This window comes from Oreochromis niloticus, linkage group LG15 (assembly GCF_001858045.2).
Source record: "Oreochromis niloticus isolate F11D_XX linkage group LG15, O_niloticus_UMD_NMBU, whole genome shotgun sequence".
In the NCBI taxonomy this organism is placed as follows: Eukaryota; Metazoa; Chordata; class Actinopteri; order Cichliformes; family Cichlidae; genus Oreochromis; species Oreochromis niloticus.
In genome coordinates this window covers 35,509,739-35,529,154 of record NC_031980.2, presented here as the reverse complement: position 1 = coordinate 35,529,154, position 19,416 = coordinate 35,509,739, and the positions used below count along the sequence as shown (strand labels likewise).

At 41.6% G+C, this 19,416-nt stretch overlaps 1 protein-coding gene across 9 annotated transcripts in view; it reads right to left on the bottom strand.

Moving 5' to 3' along the window:
- LOC100711780 (arf-GAP with coiled-coil, ANK repeat and PH domain-containing protein 2) overlaps positions 1–19,416 on the bottom strand; it is a 50,001-nt gene that overhangs the window by 7,972 nt on the left and 22,613 nt on the right. For 2 of the 9 annotated variants that reach the window (XR_003214250.1, XM_013264160.3), the window contains exons 7-24: positions 16,978–17,022; positions 16,155–16,250; positions 12,689–12,763; positions 11,431–11,442; positions 9,882–9,944; positions 6,722–6,834; positions 6,179–6,230; positions 5,100–5,200; positions 4,835–4,940; positions 4,326–4,534; positions 3,451–3,520; positions 3,185–3,279; positions 2,823–3,025; positions 2,085–2,186; positions 1,427–1,519; positions 1,026–1,258; positions 225–334; positions 25–135 (exon numbers count right to left, since the gene is read on the bottom strand). Coding sequence is in view for 2 of the 9 variants with exons in the window: in XM_013264160.3 (XP_013119614.1) it covers positions 25–135; positions 225–334; positions 1,026–1,258; positions 1,427–1,519; positions 2,085–2,186; positions 2,823–3,025; positions 3,185–3,279; positions 3,451–3,520; positions 4,326–4,534; positions 4,835–4,940; positions 5,100–5,200; positions 6,179–6,230; positions 6,722–6,834; positions 9,882–9,944; positions 11,431–11,442; positions 12,689–12,763; positions 16,155–16,250; positions 16,978–17,022 (1,889 nt within the window). In the remaining 7 variants the exon portion in view is untranslated. The remainder of the gene's footprint in view (positions 1–24; positions 136–224; positions 335–1,025; positions 1,259–1,426; positions 1,520–2,084; positions 2,187–2,822; positions 3,026–3,184; positions 3,280–3,450; positions 3,521–4,325; positions 4,535–4,834; positions 4,941–5,099; positions 5,201–6,178; positions 6,231–6,721; positions 6,835–9,881; positions 9,945–11,430; positions 11,443–12,688; positions 12,764–16,154; positions 16,251–16,977; positions 17,023–19,416) is intronic. The other 7 variants (XR_003214253.1, XM_013264165.3, XR_003214251.1 and 4 more) reach the window with 6 other exon arrangements.

The window sequence follows — 19,416 nt, the reverse complement described above, 5'->3', positions numbered from 1 at the left end:
TAAGATTAATACCACGACACTCACAGCGTGACAATGTCAGCGTTGGCCGCCTCCACCGCTATGGACAGGGGTGTTTTCTCCTCAATGTCTGTAGCATTTTGATTCGCTCCTCGTTTCAAGAATAAACACACTTGCCTGCAACAGAAATGCAAGTTGTTTTGGGGGGTAAAACATAATCCGTGTTGCATTTGTAGTAATAAAGGTGGGGAGAAGTGGAAACAAACCCCGTGTGTCCCAGCATGGTGGCATGATGGAGGGGTCCTCGGCCCTGAGCGTCCTGTTGGTTCACATTCGCTGCATTTTGGAGCAGAAACTCACAGGTGACCAGAGACCCCTGAAATTTACAGGTGTTTATAATGACACATGCCTTTCTTTCAAGCAGCACAACACAGAGTATGGATTAGATTTGTTTTTAATTCACACACTATGCTTTTAACAGGTAAATATGGAGGAGTATAGATATTAGTATCTGCAAATGTCTCAAACCCAAACTAAAGGAAAGCTGGATTAAATTAAACAGGTGTGATATTGTTTCCATTGAGTCAAGCGCTCGAGTAAATAAGAACGTCTATCTAATTTTTAGAGTATCTCTAAATAATACTGGCGTTCACCACTGCTACCCTGCAGGCTCCTAGTTGATGCACATATGGCATTAATATCCAATTTCTAGGTGACTTCTTTCTTGAGTTATTGCACAAGATATTCAGAAAGCTTGACCTTAAGATTGATGGTCACTGAGATTCTAACTCCTCACAGATTATTAAGTATATATTTAGCCGATCACAACCGCCCACCCATCTGCCTACCCGGCAGGGTGACGGAGTTGCCCCCATCAGCCTTTTACGACTGAGAGGAAAAAGCTACGAGTTAATTATTTGGCTGAAACTTGACGCATACATCGAAGACAGGTAACACTTTTTTCATCCACCTATGTGACATTAAACTGGTGAAAAGGTTTTAAATCTGCCCGACACTGAATTTAACGACACATGGTACCAAGCTGAATTTACTGTAGCCATACTGACCCCCTGCACTGCCATGATCAGCGGGGTCCTCTTTTCCTCCTCCGTATTGACCCAGTTGACCTCGGCTCCGTGGGCTAGCGCCTCTGCCATGTCCGGCAGGCTGCGGGCGCAGGACGCCCAGTAGAGCTGCAGACCCGGGCTGTACTCCTTGGGCTCATAGAAAACCATCTCCTTACAGGGTGACGGAGGAGGCAGTGTGGCGGGCATGGGCATGGGTGGAGTCTCAGCGGGTTCTAAAAATAAGAAGATGGATGTGAGCAAAGTAATTTTCCTTCTAACTGAAAAATACTATACCTCCTACAACACCTTACAACAAATAGCAGTGTATGTATGATTGCATAATGCCCTATTACTCTCTCAAAATCTCAGCACAGAAGAAAGCAGAGGTGAGTGTGTCTTACCTGCATCTGCCAGGCTGTTATTGGAGGGGGTGGTGGCCAGCATCTCCCTGCTCCCATCAGCACTGTTCTGGATGCCGCTGTCTGCACTTTTTACTGTAAAACATAGAGTCTAAGTCACTGCTTGTAGAACAACGTGAAGATATTTGCTGAGTGTATAAAATAAAAGGAGCACTCTGCTGCTGCTGCTGCTTGTTTCTGGCAGTGGAAAGCAACATTATTCATCAGAGCTTGTTTGTAGCCAATCAATGCGTTTGCTTTTCAGCCTCTCAAACTTATTTCAGCCTGATTAACAGAAACAGCAGGTGTTCCTAATATTTTTTACTCAAGGTGCCGACAGTGTGGGAACAGAAAGAGAACCGGATGACAGATCCCCGCCTTCACCTTAAATTCCAGGTCCCTAAAAACCAAAAATATGACACAGATATATGCGAAAATACCAACACACTAAACAAAACCAAGTGTGAGAAACACTCCCCAGCCCTCAGTCCAAAAGAAAAAAAAGCAATACGGAAAACGTGACTGGATGGCTCATTAGCACGGTCCGTATGAAGAAGGAAATGAGGAGGATGAAGAGTTGTTAGTCCTCAGCCCAACGCCGTGACTTCAAATGGACACAGGGGATGGAAAGCAAGCGAAACACTAAGCATTCAGTACTTACTGCTCCTGAGCTTGGAGGAGGTGTCAAAGTAGGAGAAGAGTGAGTCAAGCTCGTCAGGACAGAAGAGAGAGTCCCGGCGGGCCTCGGCACCACTGGCAGCAGCTACGCAAAGGATGATGGGAATTTGGAGAGCGAAGGGTGTAAATTGAGTGGCAGGGTGGGGTTATAGGGAGAGGCAGTCAGGGCAGGGGTTAGTTCGGAAGCACAGAACAGCCAGAGGGGGAGGAAAGGACAGAGAGATTTAGAGGAAGGGGGAAAGCAGGGTGGAAGCACAGACAGTTAGACTACTGGCTCGGCTGACGCTGGAAGAGACAGACTCTACGGAAAGCAATGGGAGGCAAAGAGAGCCGAGACATACGCTATTCACACAGAACATGCAGTATGCCAATGGGTGGGCACTTCTTCATGGTAGTAAGCGTCGCACGAGCAAATCCTTCTTCATGTGATGTATTTATTTAGTTTGTTTGTTTTTACTGGAGAAGTATCAAAGTTCTGCTTCTGAGGAAGAAACAACCAAACTCTGAAATCAGAGTTAATTTTGTTTGGGTGCTATAAAATTAATTAATTAAAAAATAAAGACACATTTAAATGAAAAAGAAAACAACAACATGTAAAAAAAGTATAAAAAAATATTACAAAATATGTTTTGGAGGCACTGACTAACAGTTCGGAACCCGAGGCTTGCAGCTAAGCTAACTGTTGGTCTAAAGCTGTGTTTCTTATTTACTCTGAACTGACCTGACTGCCCTGAAGCATTCGAACCAGGTCGAAGTTTTGGTGTGGGTGGAGGCGCTTTTGGTGGCATGTGCTCAGAGTTACCGCTCAGCCTCTTCTCCTGTTTGCTCAGAGAGACCACTTTGCTGCGAAGCTCCTCGTCTGATGGCCGGCGTACAAATCGACGATCCACATACTTGGCTTTGATGTAGGCCTCCACCTCGTGCCTGTGAGCGAACCAGAAAAACATTTCGTTTATGAAGTGAAAATGAAAGCCGACTGCTGGCCGTCAGTGAGTCATAAGTACAATTTAATGGAAACAAAATAAGTTACAAAAGCAATCTTTTGGTCTGAAATTACAAGCATGCTCTCTTGTAACCCGGTACCTCGGATCTCCCGGCTGTGGTTTTCTTGCTCCAAGCTCCTCTCGCCGAGCTTCATAGATCTGGTTGATTACTTTGTTGCCCAGTTCACACATTAACTGTAAAACATGTAAATAAACATTAGTGGACTAATATTACTCCTGACATATATTACTCTTCCTGATCCTTAATGGATCTTATAATAAGGAAGAGTGATAACAAAATAAAAACAGTGTGTGTAACCAAGGCAGACGATTCATGTGCACTTTATAAACCTTCTTCGCACTCACCTTTAGCAGTTCTGGTTCCCAAGTGTCCAAAGTCAAAGAACGAACCTTGGAGAAATGCACTCCCAGACTCCTGTCGGTGGCAGAAGCAGGAAAAAAGCAAAACAGTGTCAGCAAATTATGAAAGCGATAAAATGTTTTTGTTTTAGCTTCATGGTGAAAACTGTGGTCTGCAGATTCACATGTTTACTCACAAAAACCCATGTATAGTATGGAGAGAACAGATTTATGGACAACACAGTCCCACTGTGTGAAATATACAACTGCAAGTAGTGGGAAAGGAAAAAACTGTATTCGATGTATCCTCTAAAAATCTTACTAAATTCACACAAATCAGGAAAATCGCAAAGAGATCCAGTGTATTTTTGGGGTAGCATCATGATCAATGCTGTGCGTGGGAAGCAACCTGACACTTTATCTATATTAAACTTTAATTACATTTACCCAGGAAAATAATTAAAGGTTATCACAACATCCCAAGCAACTCAGTTCACACACCAGTGAGTTTACAGTTCAGAAACCCCTGAAAACATCTGCGCAAAGCATTTACACTGTGATCCCAACGGAAGATTTTATATACTGGAGCCAACATACTTTGCATAACTTCTAGTTTTCACAGACCTAATATGAACTCTTAATGAACTGCATTCCTGCAGTGTGGTAGACAAATAAATAAAATGTTCCAGCAATGTCCCCTAGTTTTCTTGTTTTTTTAACTTCTTTAAATTTTCTAAGCAATTAAAAGTTGGTTACTTAAGAATTTGATATTTTCCTTTAATCCTTTGTTATGTTTTGCTTCATCTTTATGTAAGAAGTTGCTCACAGCAATAACCAAAGACCTGTTATAAGGATTTGCTTATGAAAATATAGCATTGTACCTGTGGATGCCAGAGCACTGTATACACAGGGTGATGCCCAGGTTGATGCTGGCCCAGCGGGGCTCCGGCTGCCCACAGTCGCAGCAGCAAGCATTGCCTGGGATGGCCAGGACTTTCTGCAGGGCACTCTCTCCTTTCAGTGATCTCTCCTTTGGCTCCCCTCCAGAGTCCAGGCTCCCTGTTGATGTGGACGACTTCCTATCCAGCTTCTGACAGGAAAGAAACGGGGAAGATGCACAGACAAAAATAAAGGACAAAGCAGACGTATTAAAATGAGTAAATAAAAATTTATCTTCGAGGGAAAAAATGCAAGAAGCAAATAGTCAATGAAAAAACTTTGTTTGCATAAATCTACACAAATAAGTGTTGCAAAATCAATAGAAATCCTGCCACATTAGTTTTGTGGCTTCAAATTTCAGAGTCAAAAGACTTTGTATCTTGGCTTTCTCGTGTGTGTGTGTGTGTATGTGTGTGTGTGTGTGTGTGTGTGTGTGTGTGTGGGTTTTTACCTCACTGTCATCTCCCTTGTCGCGGAAGGCGGTGGCGATGCTGTTCTGGACAGCTTTGATCCAAGCCTGTCGCAGCTTCTCTGAGTCTGCCTGCATCATACAGCTCCTGTGGGGGCAGACAAGCGTCACACAGCTGCTGTCAGCTCAGAGCAGGAGTGTCGGCACCAGAAGGCAGTAGGCTGGTGCTCCACCTTGCCACCTCTTTAAAAATATTCATGTGCTTATTAAGCTGACAGAGGGCGTAACGTCATTGACTCAAACCTACTTGGTGGGTGACACGACTTCAAAGCAGAAGCGACGCTCTATGTCCTCGCAGTGTTTGACTGTGCATAGCCTCAGGTCTTCTACCACCACTGTAGGGTTGTCCTGCGGGCACAGCAGAGGGACTTACATCCAGCATGGTCACAGGCACTCACTTCTTTACCACAAAGGTTATTAATCACAGAACTAGACTCTCCAGAACCATAACATTTTTATTAGGTTGGTAGTGACAAGTTCTGTTGCACTAATAATAATTACAGCTGTGGTTATTTTGTTGTAGCATGATGAAAAGCCCAGAGTATCCAACAAAGCCACAACTGCTCTTGCTCTTTTGACTTTGGTAATATAATCTGGGACAAAATTAAATGTTAGGCCTCTGTGACACAAGCCTAGAGGCCGGTCGGCGAACACCTGGCAACCACAGGCTGCTAAGGACAAATGTCCTGATTGGAGAGTGGTTGCTGGCAGTCACCAGGTGAAAATAGCTGCATGGAGGTATATGGTGCTGCATTGAAACCTACCTTACAATTGCCTGGGTAGCCAGCACACTGACTTGTGCACTTCTGCACACATGCACCAACTCTTCACTGAGCAGCAGTGAAACTTTGAGACCGTTAGCCTTCAAAATAAAAGTTGTGCCTCACTGCTGCACCCAGCATGTTTACAGAAGCATGACTCTTTCTGTCTCGGTTCACTAAAGCTCGGGGACTAGTTTTTGGTGCAGCACCCTCTTTCTGATCAATTTCATTAGCAACATCCAGCAACCGCTCTCCAACTGGTCAGTGAAAAGATAGTTTTCCCTAGCAACCTGTGGTTGCAGACTTGTCTCTAACCCTGTGGTTGGAGAGTTTTTATATTCTGACAAGGATAAATGTACATAAAGTAGAGATTCATTAAAAAAAAGAAATACTAAACTTTTCCAGTATATAAGAGGACTTTATTGCGAGCTCTTTCTATCAAACACACAGAAACCAGGCGTACAGCTGTGCCGTCTAGTTAAAAATATACAGAGAGATGTTTGCGCTGTAAGTCAAATGCATGCATGATTGTCATGGTGGCCGTGCAGAAAGTCACTTGACATACCTTAAATTTCTTCTGGTAAACCAGCTGATTGTTTTGGATGGTGAACCAGCGCCTGAAAGGAGATCACAAGTTTATTAGAAGATAAAGTCACATGCAAGTGATCCTCCTAAAATAAGATGCTTTGATATCTTCTGATGTGGATGAGAGTGAGTAATCCTAAGGCATGTGAACACAACACACACAAAGACAATAAACTATGGTATTCTGCAAAAGTATGTTTGTTTGATTCATAACACGTTTATATCCACTTGGGGAAAAAATGGTCAAGAGGAAGCAAAAACCTGAGGCTCGTCTGTATGTTCTCTATTTTATTTGTGTCAATCTAACCTGAGTTACAGGAGTTAAAACATAAAGATGACAAGATGAATTGAAATTCTTCCGAATTACTGATGCTTCCTGTGAATCTTAACTAGCTTTACTCTGTGTCTACAATTAATAATCATTCTCAAAACACTCTTGAAGCTTTTTCTAGGATATCAAAGTGTATAAAACTCTGTAATCAGTTCAAAGGAATAACTTCAAAAAAAGCTCTATACATTATACCTATTCCATGTCTTGAAGGCATTGCTGGCCCTCTTAAACAGATAACCCTCCATGGCGATGCCGTTGTCTGTATCCACATTGTACTCCAGCTTTGTGTCGTCATTCGAGAAATCCTGGAAAATAATTAGGAAGGAAGAGAGGAAAGCAAACAACAACTGAATTAAAACAGGAAAAAACACATTAAATCTTCTGATGCTGGCGAGTTCCTCTTGTTTATCTATATCAGGGTTTATCTGTATAAGCTAAGTGAGTGTCACGGCCCCGCTGACCTGACCGACGACTTAAGAACCAGGAAAGACAAACATCAGCAGCCACAGCGTACGAGCACAGGCCAATAATCTATAGCTACCAATGCAATGTAATGTAACACTTGAGAAAGAAGCCTAAGTGAAAAAAAGTATTTGCTAACAATTTTCACAAATCCAGCAACAAGGCAAACCAACATTTGTTATCCGCGTGCAAAACTGCGATGCATATCAGTGGTCGAAGTTCATATTTAAAATACTGGAGACACGTAGAAGTATACAAAGCAATAAACTGTGGTGTTATGAAGCTTTTATTGCATAGCTTCTTACAGCAGTAGTGACGCACTGCTCTTCAATGTGTAACGCAGAAAAAACAAACAACCTGTGATGCATCCTCTCTGATTGACTCTCAGTCTTACGTGTTGTCATGTGACTGCCCTCTCAGTCTGGCTTTAACTACCAGAGCAGCTGCCACACTCCTAACACCCTCCCAGCTTTCTCAGCTTCAGGTGACACCGGACACCAGAAGCATGCGCGCTTTTGTGTGTGTGTGTGTGTGTGTGTGTGTGTGTGTGTGTGGACTCATTTTACATCAGGTGTCACCGTCTCCAAAGTCAATTACAGCTCGATACATCAAGATCTGTTACTGTGGCGAGCTGGGGACTCATCCTCTCTGTTGTCCTTCTAGAAAGATCCACAGCCTTTTTTGTAACTCAGACTTGACTCATTCAACCTGCATTAGAAAAGCAGTTACCAGCTCTTTGGGAAAAGGCAAGCTAGTTGAACCTGGTGGAAATAAAGTGCTTTGTTTTGGAGTGCTGGTCACAGTCTTTCTTAACTGCTCTGGAAGTATATATATGTATGATTATCTCCTTTTCCATTTCTGTAGAGTTTTTGAGCAACTTCAAAATGTGTTTTTTTTTTTCATTACATACCTAAATCTGGGTTTGGGGTTGTGACAAAACATTACATTACAAAAATACACCACAAAGCTACAGCACAATGATAATGCTGGAAAGTGTTGACACTGTGGGTCATTTCACCAGTCATCAAATGCCACCTGACCATCGCAGATGTGTCAGATGGCACGATGCACTTCTTCATAGGAATTATTTAACATTTCAGTTCCCTAATATCATTAGTTAATTAGTCTCATTAAAAAACAAACAAACAACAAAGGGATGAAGGTTGGGTTGCCAAACATACACAAGTAAATTTATACTGGAGAAAATGAAAGTAAAACTTGTGAGTGTAGTATTAACAATTATCTGTTTTTTTCTAAAAACCTGGTATCATACCTGTTTTTGCTTCCATATTCCAGCTTTAATAAAATAAAAATAATATAATATAACCCTTTAATTCACACAGGGTACAATCAGGTGTCTTCTGTTATTTTGTTTTGCTTTGTTTTATTATACTTCCTCATTTTTACTGTCTTAAGCCATTTTAAGCATACACAGGTTTTTATGTTTCCTCTGCGCTAAGCACATTTAGTTGTTATGTAATTAAATGTGCTAAATAAGTAAAATTGCTATTAATATCTGTGAAACCATTTACCTGATTTATAAGGCTTAAAGAATATTATGAATATTATAAAATTATGAGAAGCTATTAACAAAATATCTATGCCTGACCTGTAAAACTGTGGTTTCTACAGGGCTTCAAATCTGCTGTCTGATACTTCATTCTACATTAACTTTTGGTAAACTCCTGAGAGTCCATATTCATATATTCACAGTATCAGATATTACTCTAAAATATCTGAAGCACCTAGCTCAAGCAGTTTTCCAAATAATGGAATTTTGGCTCCTCAAAAAAATGATGCAGGAAAAACATTTAAAATCTGCCGTTATTCCTTCCTCTGAAACATTAATATGATGAAACTAATGACAGCAGGGACCAGAAATTAAAAAAAAAAAATCCTATTAAAACTGATTCATTTCCCTGGATTTTTTTTCAAGGAACATCTGGGATTTTCAGGTGCAAACACTGAATCATCCATGACTATCTCATGGTTACTTCCTGAATGTAAAACCCCTGTTACAGCCCAAAGATGTAGATGTAAACCCATGAAAAATGTGTCCTATTCCATGTTGTACTGAAAGGATATGCAGACATGCACACACACAAACACACTGGCAAGCACAATTTTCCAGCACGACATACACTGGAATGAGTCGAGTTATTTTGAGTGCACAAGGGGAACAAAACGTGTCTGCGTTTAGTTTCTGACTAGGGACACAATGGAAAGTCCAGGCATTAATAAATCCCCGTCTTCCTGGGGGTGGGACAAAATTTAAGTCACATAACTTTTAACGATTATTCTTTAAACTTCAACAACCAGAAATAGCAGCCCCTAATTTCAGCTTGATGTGTGGTGGCAGTCACCCACACGTCAAACAAATGCTACAAATGTTACTACTAAAGAGTGACAGAGTTTCAGCTGCTGCTGTCACGTGAAAACCTTTCCAGTTCTTTGTTTCAACTAATGGTTGAGAAAGCTGATGTGACCACTTCAGCTCGGGAAAGTATCGTCAACCCCATGACATAAACTTAAAAAACAGGTAGTGGCTGAAACAAAGCTCAAAGGCGCTTGTTCTTAGTTCCTGATTTTAACGAGAAATATATTATCTAAGAAGTAAAGAAAAAAAGTTATGAAAAAACCGCAAACCAAATATGTAGAAAAGAAAAACCCCGACATTAAACCAGAAGACTTCAGTGACGCAGACACTGACAATAACGATGACACATCAGAATGAAACAAGCTGCATTAACAACACTAATGCATGTGCTGCACTTCAGAGTAAGAACACAGACAGAGATGCAGATAACTGCACAAAAACTGTAATGAGGACCTGCAACGCATGCAGGGGAGGAGATGAAAGGCCGAGAATCGATGCATTGACTCTACGTACAGAGTTCGCCCTCCAAGCGCAAAAGTTGCTGTAGTCTGGTAAAAAGTCGAGCTCTGTCACCTCCTAAAACACCACACACAAACACACAGCGAGAGAACGACACACAGAGAGAAGAACATTGCTTTTGCTAATGCTAACACAGAAGAATCGGTCACGGATGTAAGTGCAAGAAGCCACAGACACAAACGCATGCTTTACAAGTTCTTATCGGATGCACTCACCAGATACCAAACGTAGTGAAAGCGACTGAAAATCCTCATTTTCCCCAGATTATTGCACGCGAACCAATTTGAATGTGTGTTTGCCTGCGTGTCTGTGTGCAGCATCCCAACAACAGAAGCTACCTGAAACAGTGTGGCCTGTCACTTCAACAAACCCTCGCCACCTCCTCTCCTGTGGCTCTGTGTCTATCAAAACCTCCGTCACAGCCTCTGCTGCTCCTCCTCCGGCTTTAAGTGAAGGTCACCAGTGTGTCTGGCTCTTGTGACTGCCGGGTTAGAATAATCAAGTGGACCACGCAGAGGAGTTCGAGCATCAAACATTTATAGTGACTACAGTTTAACGCTCAGTGCGTTCAGCTTTTTCCCTCGCTCTCTCATCTCCTTCGCGTGTGTGTAAATAAAGTAGCCAGTCTTTCAGGCAAACTGAATATCTGTAGCATTTGACCCTTTAACATGAACTGCAACCAATAAATAAATAAACATCTAGTGTAAATGCCTGCTGAGTGTAGGCGTGTTTTGCACAGCTGTTACAACTGCAGTCACTTCTTATTTGCTCACTCTATGAGATAAAACAGACATCTTCAGCCCATCTCAAGCTTTCATGTAGCTACTGAAACATGCACTGTGGTGTCAGTGCTTAGAGTTATGCACACATTAGCAGAGAGGAAGTATCCTAAACACAACCTCAGGACCCCCCTGAGGACTGAAGCCTCCTTCCACACATAATGATGGGAAAGGATTTCAATGGAGATAAAAGGCAGTTACCAGTAGCAACAACTCAGTTTCTTTGGCAGACATCAAACACATAATTCAATTCACCAAAAAAACTATTTTAACTCCCAAGTAAATGTCTGGTTTTAACAAAGTTTGGGAGCAAAGTGAAGCACGGGTGTGAAAGTCAGAACTACTACTCTGTTACAAGGAGGCAGTGTAGGTTAGTGTAGCGACAACCTCAGCTTCTTTTGCACTTAATCCCATAGATCTGACTCCTGCAACAGCAGATCAACAAGCGTGCATCTTCTTTAATACAAACCTTAAGTCAGGCCTATATTTGATTTAATTACAGGGGCCCTATCTTATCAGATTAATGTCATGTTAGGGATATTTAAAAAAGAAATACCAGCTCTAGAATTCCTCTAAAGGTATAGTGGCTTTTATCAGTGCGCTTTACTTCACATAAGTGTACTACACTCTGCAAATAACAGAACCTTATTCAGGATGACAAAATCATGTGCATGTTGTCAAAAAAGCTATTTTCACTAAAATGATGTGAGCTGAAGATTAGAAATACGCACAGTGAAGGAAAAATGAAGAGAAACACCGCTTACCTGCAGTGCAGCCTGGAGGGAGTAGAAGAAGAAAAGAGGAGAAAAAAAGAGCAGAAGCACAAGAAAAGAAGAGACAGTTGGTTAGGAGTGTCCGTGTACAAACAGCCAGACAAGAGAGCGGGGTGGGAGCCAGACCGCATAAAAATAGCATCTAGATAAATTGAGGGAGGTGAAGTGGGGGATAGGTGGTCAAGGACAGGCGGGAGCTGGCACACGTACCATCAGTGACTGGGTAAAACAGGAAACAAGGATAAAAAAAATGAGACGGAGGGGACAAAAGGAAAGAAGAATTTTCAAAAAAGGATGTCAAAGGAAAGACGGGGCAGAAGAAGCTTCGCACATGCAGAGACTGAAACGAACGTCACTGACAGGCAGACAAATGAACAGAAGCCCAGCAAACAACAGCTGGGTAAGGACACAGACATATGCTGTCTGGAGTTAATGATGCTGTGGGATGTACAATTAAAGTTAAGAGCAAATTTACCGCCACCACATAATGTAATATAACAACCCGCATCCTGTCGAGGTTTTTTTCTGCTGTGGGTTTGTACTCTGCTATCGGAAATGCTTTTAATTAACAAGAAAAATACTAGGATTAAAAGCTAAAGAGTTTAAAAAAAAAGATCTCATTTGAGAAGCTTATCTTTACTTTTGCCAAATTAACTAATTATAGCTGAAATATGAAAAGCATGACTCTGGACAGAGACGCCGAAACCAAATCTTGTTTGTTTGGAAATGGGTTTCCGTAAGCTATCAATATTGCACGGGTGTGTGGCTTAGATGCTCCACGGGGATCACCTTACACCTGAGGGTGGAGTCCCACCTCCATTCATTCAAATGATAAACATGTTTCTATAAATAAACCAGCATATTAATGTTCTTTTGGGAAGAATTCACTTTTTAATTGACTCCAACTCCAAGTATAAATCCAATCAAACCATTTTATTGACCATGATTCGCAGCAGGCCTATTAGAGCTGTAAAGGGCAAGAGGTAAATGTAACCACTCGATCACAGGGCTCTACCTCAAAGTGTTCTTATACTTTTCCCCCAAATGTTCATATTTGTACATTAAAGTTACCCTAAGAATAAGCCTGGACGCCTTCACTTGTCATTCATGCTTTTCATTCACATTAGTGCAGCTAATTATGGTGTTCTGTGGATTGAAGGTTATTTTCGTGAGCAAGTGCTGCGAACATTTTTGTACAAAATTAAGGGAACAAAATAAATAAATAACCAGATTTTGAGTGTGTTTGCACCTTTTGTTGGATGGTGGAGTGCTTCTGCTCCATGTCCCTCTTCTCTTTGGCAGCATCCACCACCAGCTGGTCCAACTGCAAGAGACAGAACAACCAGTTAGCCAAGCACACCGAGCCAACTGGTCAAAAGTGTTTCATTCAAAATGACAAAACTAAACACTAATTAAGAAAAATATCTATTTATTTCGAGTTAAAGAATGAATGATCCAGTGCCACCCCATCTTTAAACTGCACCTAAAAGATCGCATGAGCATGTGTGCGTTGATGATGCTTAATGCTGTTTTCCACAAGCCGGACTGAGAGAACGTGCTTTTTCTCCTCTAACCAAAATGGACTGCGCTGAGGAGAAATTAGACGGGAGATGATTAATTCTCCTTGGCCCTGTGAGTAACCGACACATGTAGAGAGGAAAACAAAAAATCTTTTGAGCTGTGAAGAAAGAAACAATTTTTTTCTTCTTTAAAGGCTTCAGTGAAGTTCTGGAGGTCACTGGGTGATGCCGAAAATATGCCAGTTTGCCTTGCAGCACTGAAATTCTGCTCTGTGCGTCTTTATAGTCTGTCGCCGCAACGTGACCTAAATTGGCATCACCAGCCTCAAAAACAAAAGATTCAGTATGTGATTGTAGGTCACATTTAAGGGCGAGCGGGGTTCAAAGTTTCATCAAGCAAATTTTGCAGCACTTTTCTGCTTTATATCAATAAACTAGATGGAAATTCATACATTTTGTTTCCTTTCTTAAAGCACAGAGTATGACAAAATGAACATGTGTGGTTTCTTTTACAAAATATACACAAACATGTTACTATCACTCAGTTTCAGAGACGCTTTGAGGGAGCTGGGTGTTTTGTTGTGCTCAGAGAGGAAATGGGTGGATGGGTGAGCAGCAGGCTGATAACACAGATGGGAAATGTTTTCCCTGTTGCCTCTGCGACAACTAGTCCGGTCCGGCTGGAGCTCATGCCATCTATCTCGGCCTGTCTTTATTTTCAAAGATGTTTCTGTGCGTAGCTCTCCTCACATTTTGTGACAGTGACTCATATTGCCTTTAACATCTTATCTTCTTAGGCCGAGACAATCGTTTGTCTCTGCTAACATCAGGTTGTCGTTTACAGACCACAGCCGTCCGATTAGATCACTCCTGACATGTAGCTGCAATGACAACGTCTGTGATTCATGGAAAAGATATGAAACATCTTTCTGAATGAGCATTAAGCTCACGTGTGCTTGATCCTGAGGCTCTGTGTCACGGAAACATGCAGTCAGCTGTACATTTATATCTAGAGGTAGCATTACTGATTCAACTAGCGGTGGAAAAGCAGCATGTTTGACATGAATCACTGCGAGCTGTCAACCGAAGCCAACAAAACGAGAACATCAGCAATATCAATTCAAACTCTAAGTCATGTGATCTTGATTTCACCTCCCTGTGAAGCTACTGCCTACACACCAGCTCACATTTTCAATAAGGAAAGTATTTTAAAAGTCTTTGGTTTTCATTTGGTTCATCATTTAAGTTTCTAAACGTTTCCAGGTATCAACGCCCCGCCCCCGCTGCTGCTTTTACTCCAGCTCAGGGTTTATTCATCTTTCTAATAATTTACTCGCACCCTTGATCACCTTCTCATAGTTTAGAAGCATCACGTCATATTATCAGACCTGTTGGCAGCTCCTCCACACCTCCCTGCACAGCCTCTCCACCTTCTTCAGCTTCATGATGGAGGTATAATACACCGTCCTCTTGCCGCTGCTTTCCTTAGCACGGCCTTTGATCTTCTTCTCCTTCTGGTTTGTGCTGCCCCAAATTCAGCACGACAGGCTTGTAATCCACAGCACAGTTAAGCTCTTACTTGTTCATCCACTTGAAAACAAACCCTCTGTCTCTTTTTTCCCCTCCCTCTTCAGGGTCTTTTTCAGTTCTGTCCTTTTTTCCCCTTTTCCTCACACAACACTCGCTTCTCTCTCCGTCGGTCTTTCGAGTCCATGCCTTTCTGTGCTTCTTCAGTCACATTTAGCTTCAAGAAGATTACACTCTGCCTCTTATCCTTTCCTAAAATCTGCTTTTCAAAGAGGTCCAGCCTTCCTCGCTCCTCTCTCTTCTTTTTTTCTGTCAATGAGAAGTTTCCGACTTCAGAACACAAGGGTAAGAAACCACACGCTTCTCTCCAACCCAATTAAGAGCTGCTGAATGGGCTCCTCAGATCTGGCTGTCAAAAAAGTCCCCAAAAAAACTCCACACTGCATTTCCTTCTTTCATAGTTTGGCTATATGTTTAACAAGCTCCTCTTTTCTCTACTTCTCTGCCTCTTGTGACGGCACTCCTTTCTCCTTGGTCTTGTACACACTTTTGTCCATTCAAATGTTATGCTGCTTCAGCCTCTGAGCAAACAGCCTATATATTCCAGAGCCTTGCTTCTTTCACTCAGCTGACTGTCAACCCTCCGAGTCCAACTGTGGGAAAACCCGTTCCAGCTCACAACCTTCTTCCTCATTCCCGCTAAATGTAAAAGCTTCACTGTGATTATAATCTTTAAGTAACATTCAGGCTCAGAGGAAGGGCTTTGTTTATGAGAGGATGCACACAGACACACACGAGGGTGGAAACTGAGTTGACGAAAGTACTGCAGTACACACAAACCCACACACACCGATAGAAACACAAACACAGAGGGAGAAGAGTGGCGAACTCAATTTGCAGCTGAACTTATGGTTGGGCAGATGTATTTTCACATTGTCATTACCAGAAATACTAGTTTAGAAATACACACAAGTTAAAATGAAAGGCGACAACAAAGCAGATGAGCAAGATGTGAAGAGATGAGTTTCAGAGTAAAGTGTTGCAACATCTCCAGAGGCCTGGTAATGAACTAATCATTCAGGTGTGTTGACCCAGGGTGAGATCTAAAACCTGGAAGACACCGGCCCTTGAGGCCTGGAGTTCCCCACCCCTGGTCTAATGGAAAAAGAAAGACAAGCGAACCAGTTTCTTTAAGCACTACTTTCACTTTAGCCAATTAACGCTAATCAGAAAAATGTCTGTAAATGCAGGACCGCATACAGAAAAAGTGAACAGAAAAAAATAATATAAATATTAGTCTTTCCTTCATAATATAAAGTGTTTACTCTTTACAGTGCACCGTTATGTAAACTGGGAAAGCAATTATTCTGCTGCTACTACTAAAAATAACATCGTGAGTTTATGATATCGTCCAACAAATCAATAATAAAACCAAAATAGCAGCGAGCTGTACGTACGCTACGCAAGCCGAGGGAACAAATAGGAACAACAGCAGATACTAGTTAGATATATTTATGTAAAAATATGAGCGCCTTTTTAACTGTGGCTGTGTGTTTGGATCCATCAGTGTCTGAAAGTCCTGGAAGATTTTTATATTTGGACACAGGTAACATAGGAACACACCAACCCTAATTATGGGTGTATGTGTGTGCAGAGTATAGCCTGTACCTGCCCTCCCAGCTGTTTCATAAGAGGCTGCAGTTCACTGAAGAGGTCATAACCTTGGTGGAAAAACGTCAGATGGGCGTACATGAAAGACAGCATCTATAAAAAAAACAACAACAATATATTTATTAAAACAGCTAAGAGGAAGAAGGGTCTTTCCATCTCCATTCATCAAATTTAAACAGAAAAAAACCCCCAAGTGACCATCATAGATTTGTCTTTCAACTGGAAAAAGCTCATTCTTAATAGGAAGCATGCAAAATTTCCCTACTGTAAAAGGTCCCTTAAAATCCTTTGTCTAAAAACACCCGTGTCACTTCCCACAGTTTTCAAGCATCATTTTTTAACCCTCCCTTGGATACCTAGAAGGAGTGATCATGGTTTCTGTTTCCTGAACTGAGCAGTTTCTGTTTCAGGCCTGCTTCAAAACACAATGACTGGCTGTGATTTCTCTCTACAGCTTACCGGGGCTACCCTTGGAAAAACCCGGACTCTATACTAATAGTCATCAAACACCAGCTTTACTGATATATCTCGAGGCATTAAATCTCATCGTTTAGAGTGCAGAGGGAGAATGGTTTTACAGATAATGAAGCTTACACATGAAAATACATTTTCATCTGTCTTGCTCCTTTCAGTCAGAGCAGGTTCATTTTAATATTACATGTAACATTTGGGATTTTGACTCTTTACCAACACAAATCTTTAAAACACTCCTATTTGAATTTTTCAGGCTAATCTGGTCACGTGGGAGGCAGTTGATGAACTGAGAGTGAACGACCCAGAACAGAAAGCTCATTTAATTTGAGAGAACGAGTAAACTTACTGATTTTAGGATCTCCGACCTTCTCTTGGACTGTAGCACGTTTATCTGAAAGTTCATAAAAACCAAAACAGGGAGAAGTAGGGATTATTATGAGAAAATATCTGGGACAATGCGGTATCTGACAGAAAAATGCAGAGAGAGTAAAAAGTGGAGTGGAGATGGGGGGAAAGGCTTAAAGAGCATGAGACAGAACAGAAAATGAGACGAGCTGGGGGGGTTGAAACAAAAAGAAGTGCCTGAGAAAAATCAAAGAAAGCTGACAGGCGTGAAATGACTACTACTGAGGCTGGATAAAATCACGCCATCTCCCTAAGCATTAATAGGCAGCGTTTCACTATACCAGCACCAGGGGGAGCCCTCTACCTCATGTTTAGGGATGTGGGTTGAAGCCTGTCTCACTTTTCATCTTTGCCTCATCGCCTCCTGTCTCTCCGTCTCCTTCTGTGTGTGAATGTTTGTGAAGAAGGCTCTGCCATTTGTCCAGACTAATTACTGCCGTCCTCATCTGGCCTTGGATTTTCTCATAGCTTAATGCTGCAGAGCAGGGATGTGTTGTGGTGGATTGTAAAAACAGATGCTGATACTTGGCTGTTTCATGTTACTGTCAGTGACTGTGCTGTGTGACAGCAGAGTCACTGACTGGGTGTGGTAACACATTTAGCTAGTGGGGAAGGAAGGGCAGCTTCAGAAGTAATCCCACACTTCGCTTCATACTTCTGAATTAACCTAAGTCCAGCGGTCCCTTTTTGTTTGTGTAGTGAAAGCAGGGTCACCATGCTTCAATACCCCGGAGAATAAAAGTAAAGGAAATGTCTTTTATGGTCAGCAGTAATTTCATGGCTGCAGGTTTTAAGGCAATTTTCTCAAGCAACTCTAACCACACTTGTGTTTATACACAGATGTTAACTCCCATCCTGGGGAGGAAGCTTATTTTTTTCCATCTCCAAACCACAACAGTTGATGCATCACGACTTTTACAAGCCCCCCTCCTTCTCGATTACAGTCAATTAGTAGCTTTGACCAGAGCAGCACCTCTAAACGATGGTTATTTAACTCTCAGTGTGTAATATAGTGTCAACACTACAGCCGCAAGCAAACTATCAGAGCAGTTATTTGGAAATTGGTTGGTGAAGCTGTGGCAATTGCAAACTTGTGAGAATGTAACATTTCAATTTGTCACGTTTGGTTTGTCAAGTTTTTACATACAAACAACTTTCACTTATCTCTAATAGTGGTGAAAACAATAGAAGTGGTAACATACGGGGCTGGGGGTGGGTTACTGAGCGAGATGCTTTTCCATTTTTCCAGACTAGCAGCACACTTCACCAACAGTGAGCCAGGAAATCCCTGAAGTTTAATATTTTATGCTCCAGCTCTACGTGGCACAACATAGTAAAAGAGACATGCTTCATTCTTAAAACATCGTGAATGCGAGTCTGGCTCACAACCTCACTCATATATTTTCTTCTCCCTCTACCATCTTGCATGTCACTATAAACTGCGTACTGTATAATCAAGCACAAATGCCACAAAGATGAAAAAAATGAACTAAGAAGCACAAAAAAAAAAAAATACAGTTAAAATCTGTCTCAAATGTTTCCTGCAAGCACCGCTGCAGAAGTTAGTTTTTAAAGTGCTGACAGCACTGCCCAAATGTGAAACTTTAATGGAGACCCATTTAAAAATCAGCTGAGCTAGCTGCTAGCTTATAGATTTCCTATAAGCACACTAAAAAGCGAGATAAAAACCAGACTCATTTCTCACAGCCAGGACTCTTTTTTATGAGAGGGTGATTATAGAGTGGGCCACTGGAGCACACTGCCAAACCTATATTAAAACCTCCAGTTTGGTTTCAATTCACCATCTCATTTGCTCAAGGAGTGAACGGTGCCCATACAGCATTGTCTGTTCTTTTGGGAGGGAGATTCAATAACAGGGCCGCCAGCTGCCTTATCAGAAACCACAAAGCATTCATCAGCACTGCCGTGGCTGAGAGCACAGCTGATGCATTCAACGGCACAAGAGCACTGAGTAAGGTCACAGCAGAAAATATCTAAGTGGCTTTGACAAAGAAAATGAGAAAGAAAACGAACAAAAGGAGACGAACAACATTAATTCAAAAACTGATTTTGGAACCTGAAGAAACTTTTCCGACTAACCAGGTTATTAAACCTCTTTCTGAGCATTCCTGTGCAAAAATAGCATTTTTAAATTAAATGCAGAGTAATAACATGACACATGTGAACCTCAGCTTTTTTGAGATCCATACTTAAAAGCTGAATGTCAGCAATCTGTTGCTATATATAAATATAGTCTGACTGAAAACTGCCTCAGTTTCAAGTCAAAATCTCTCTGAAATAGCACCGCATTTCTTTTTTTAGATCATCCTAAGTGTAAGCATAAAACCCCGTTACTGCTATTTAAAATGCGCAGTAGGCC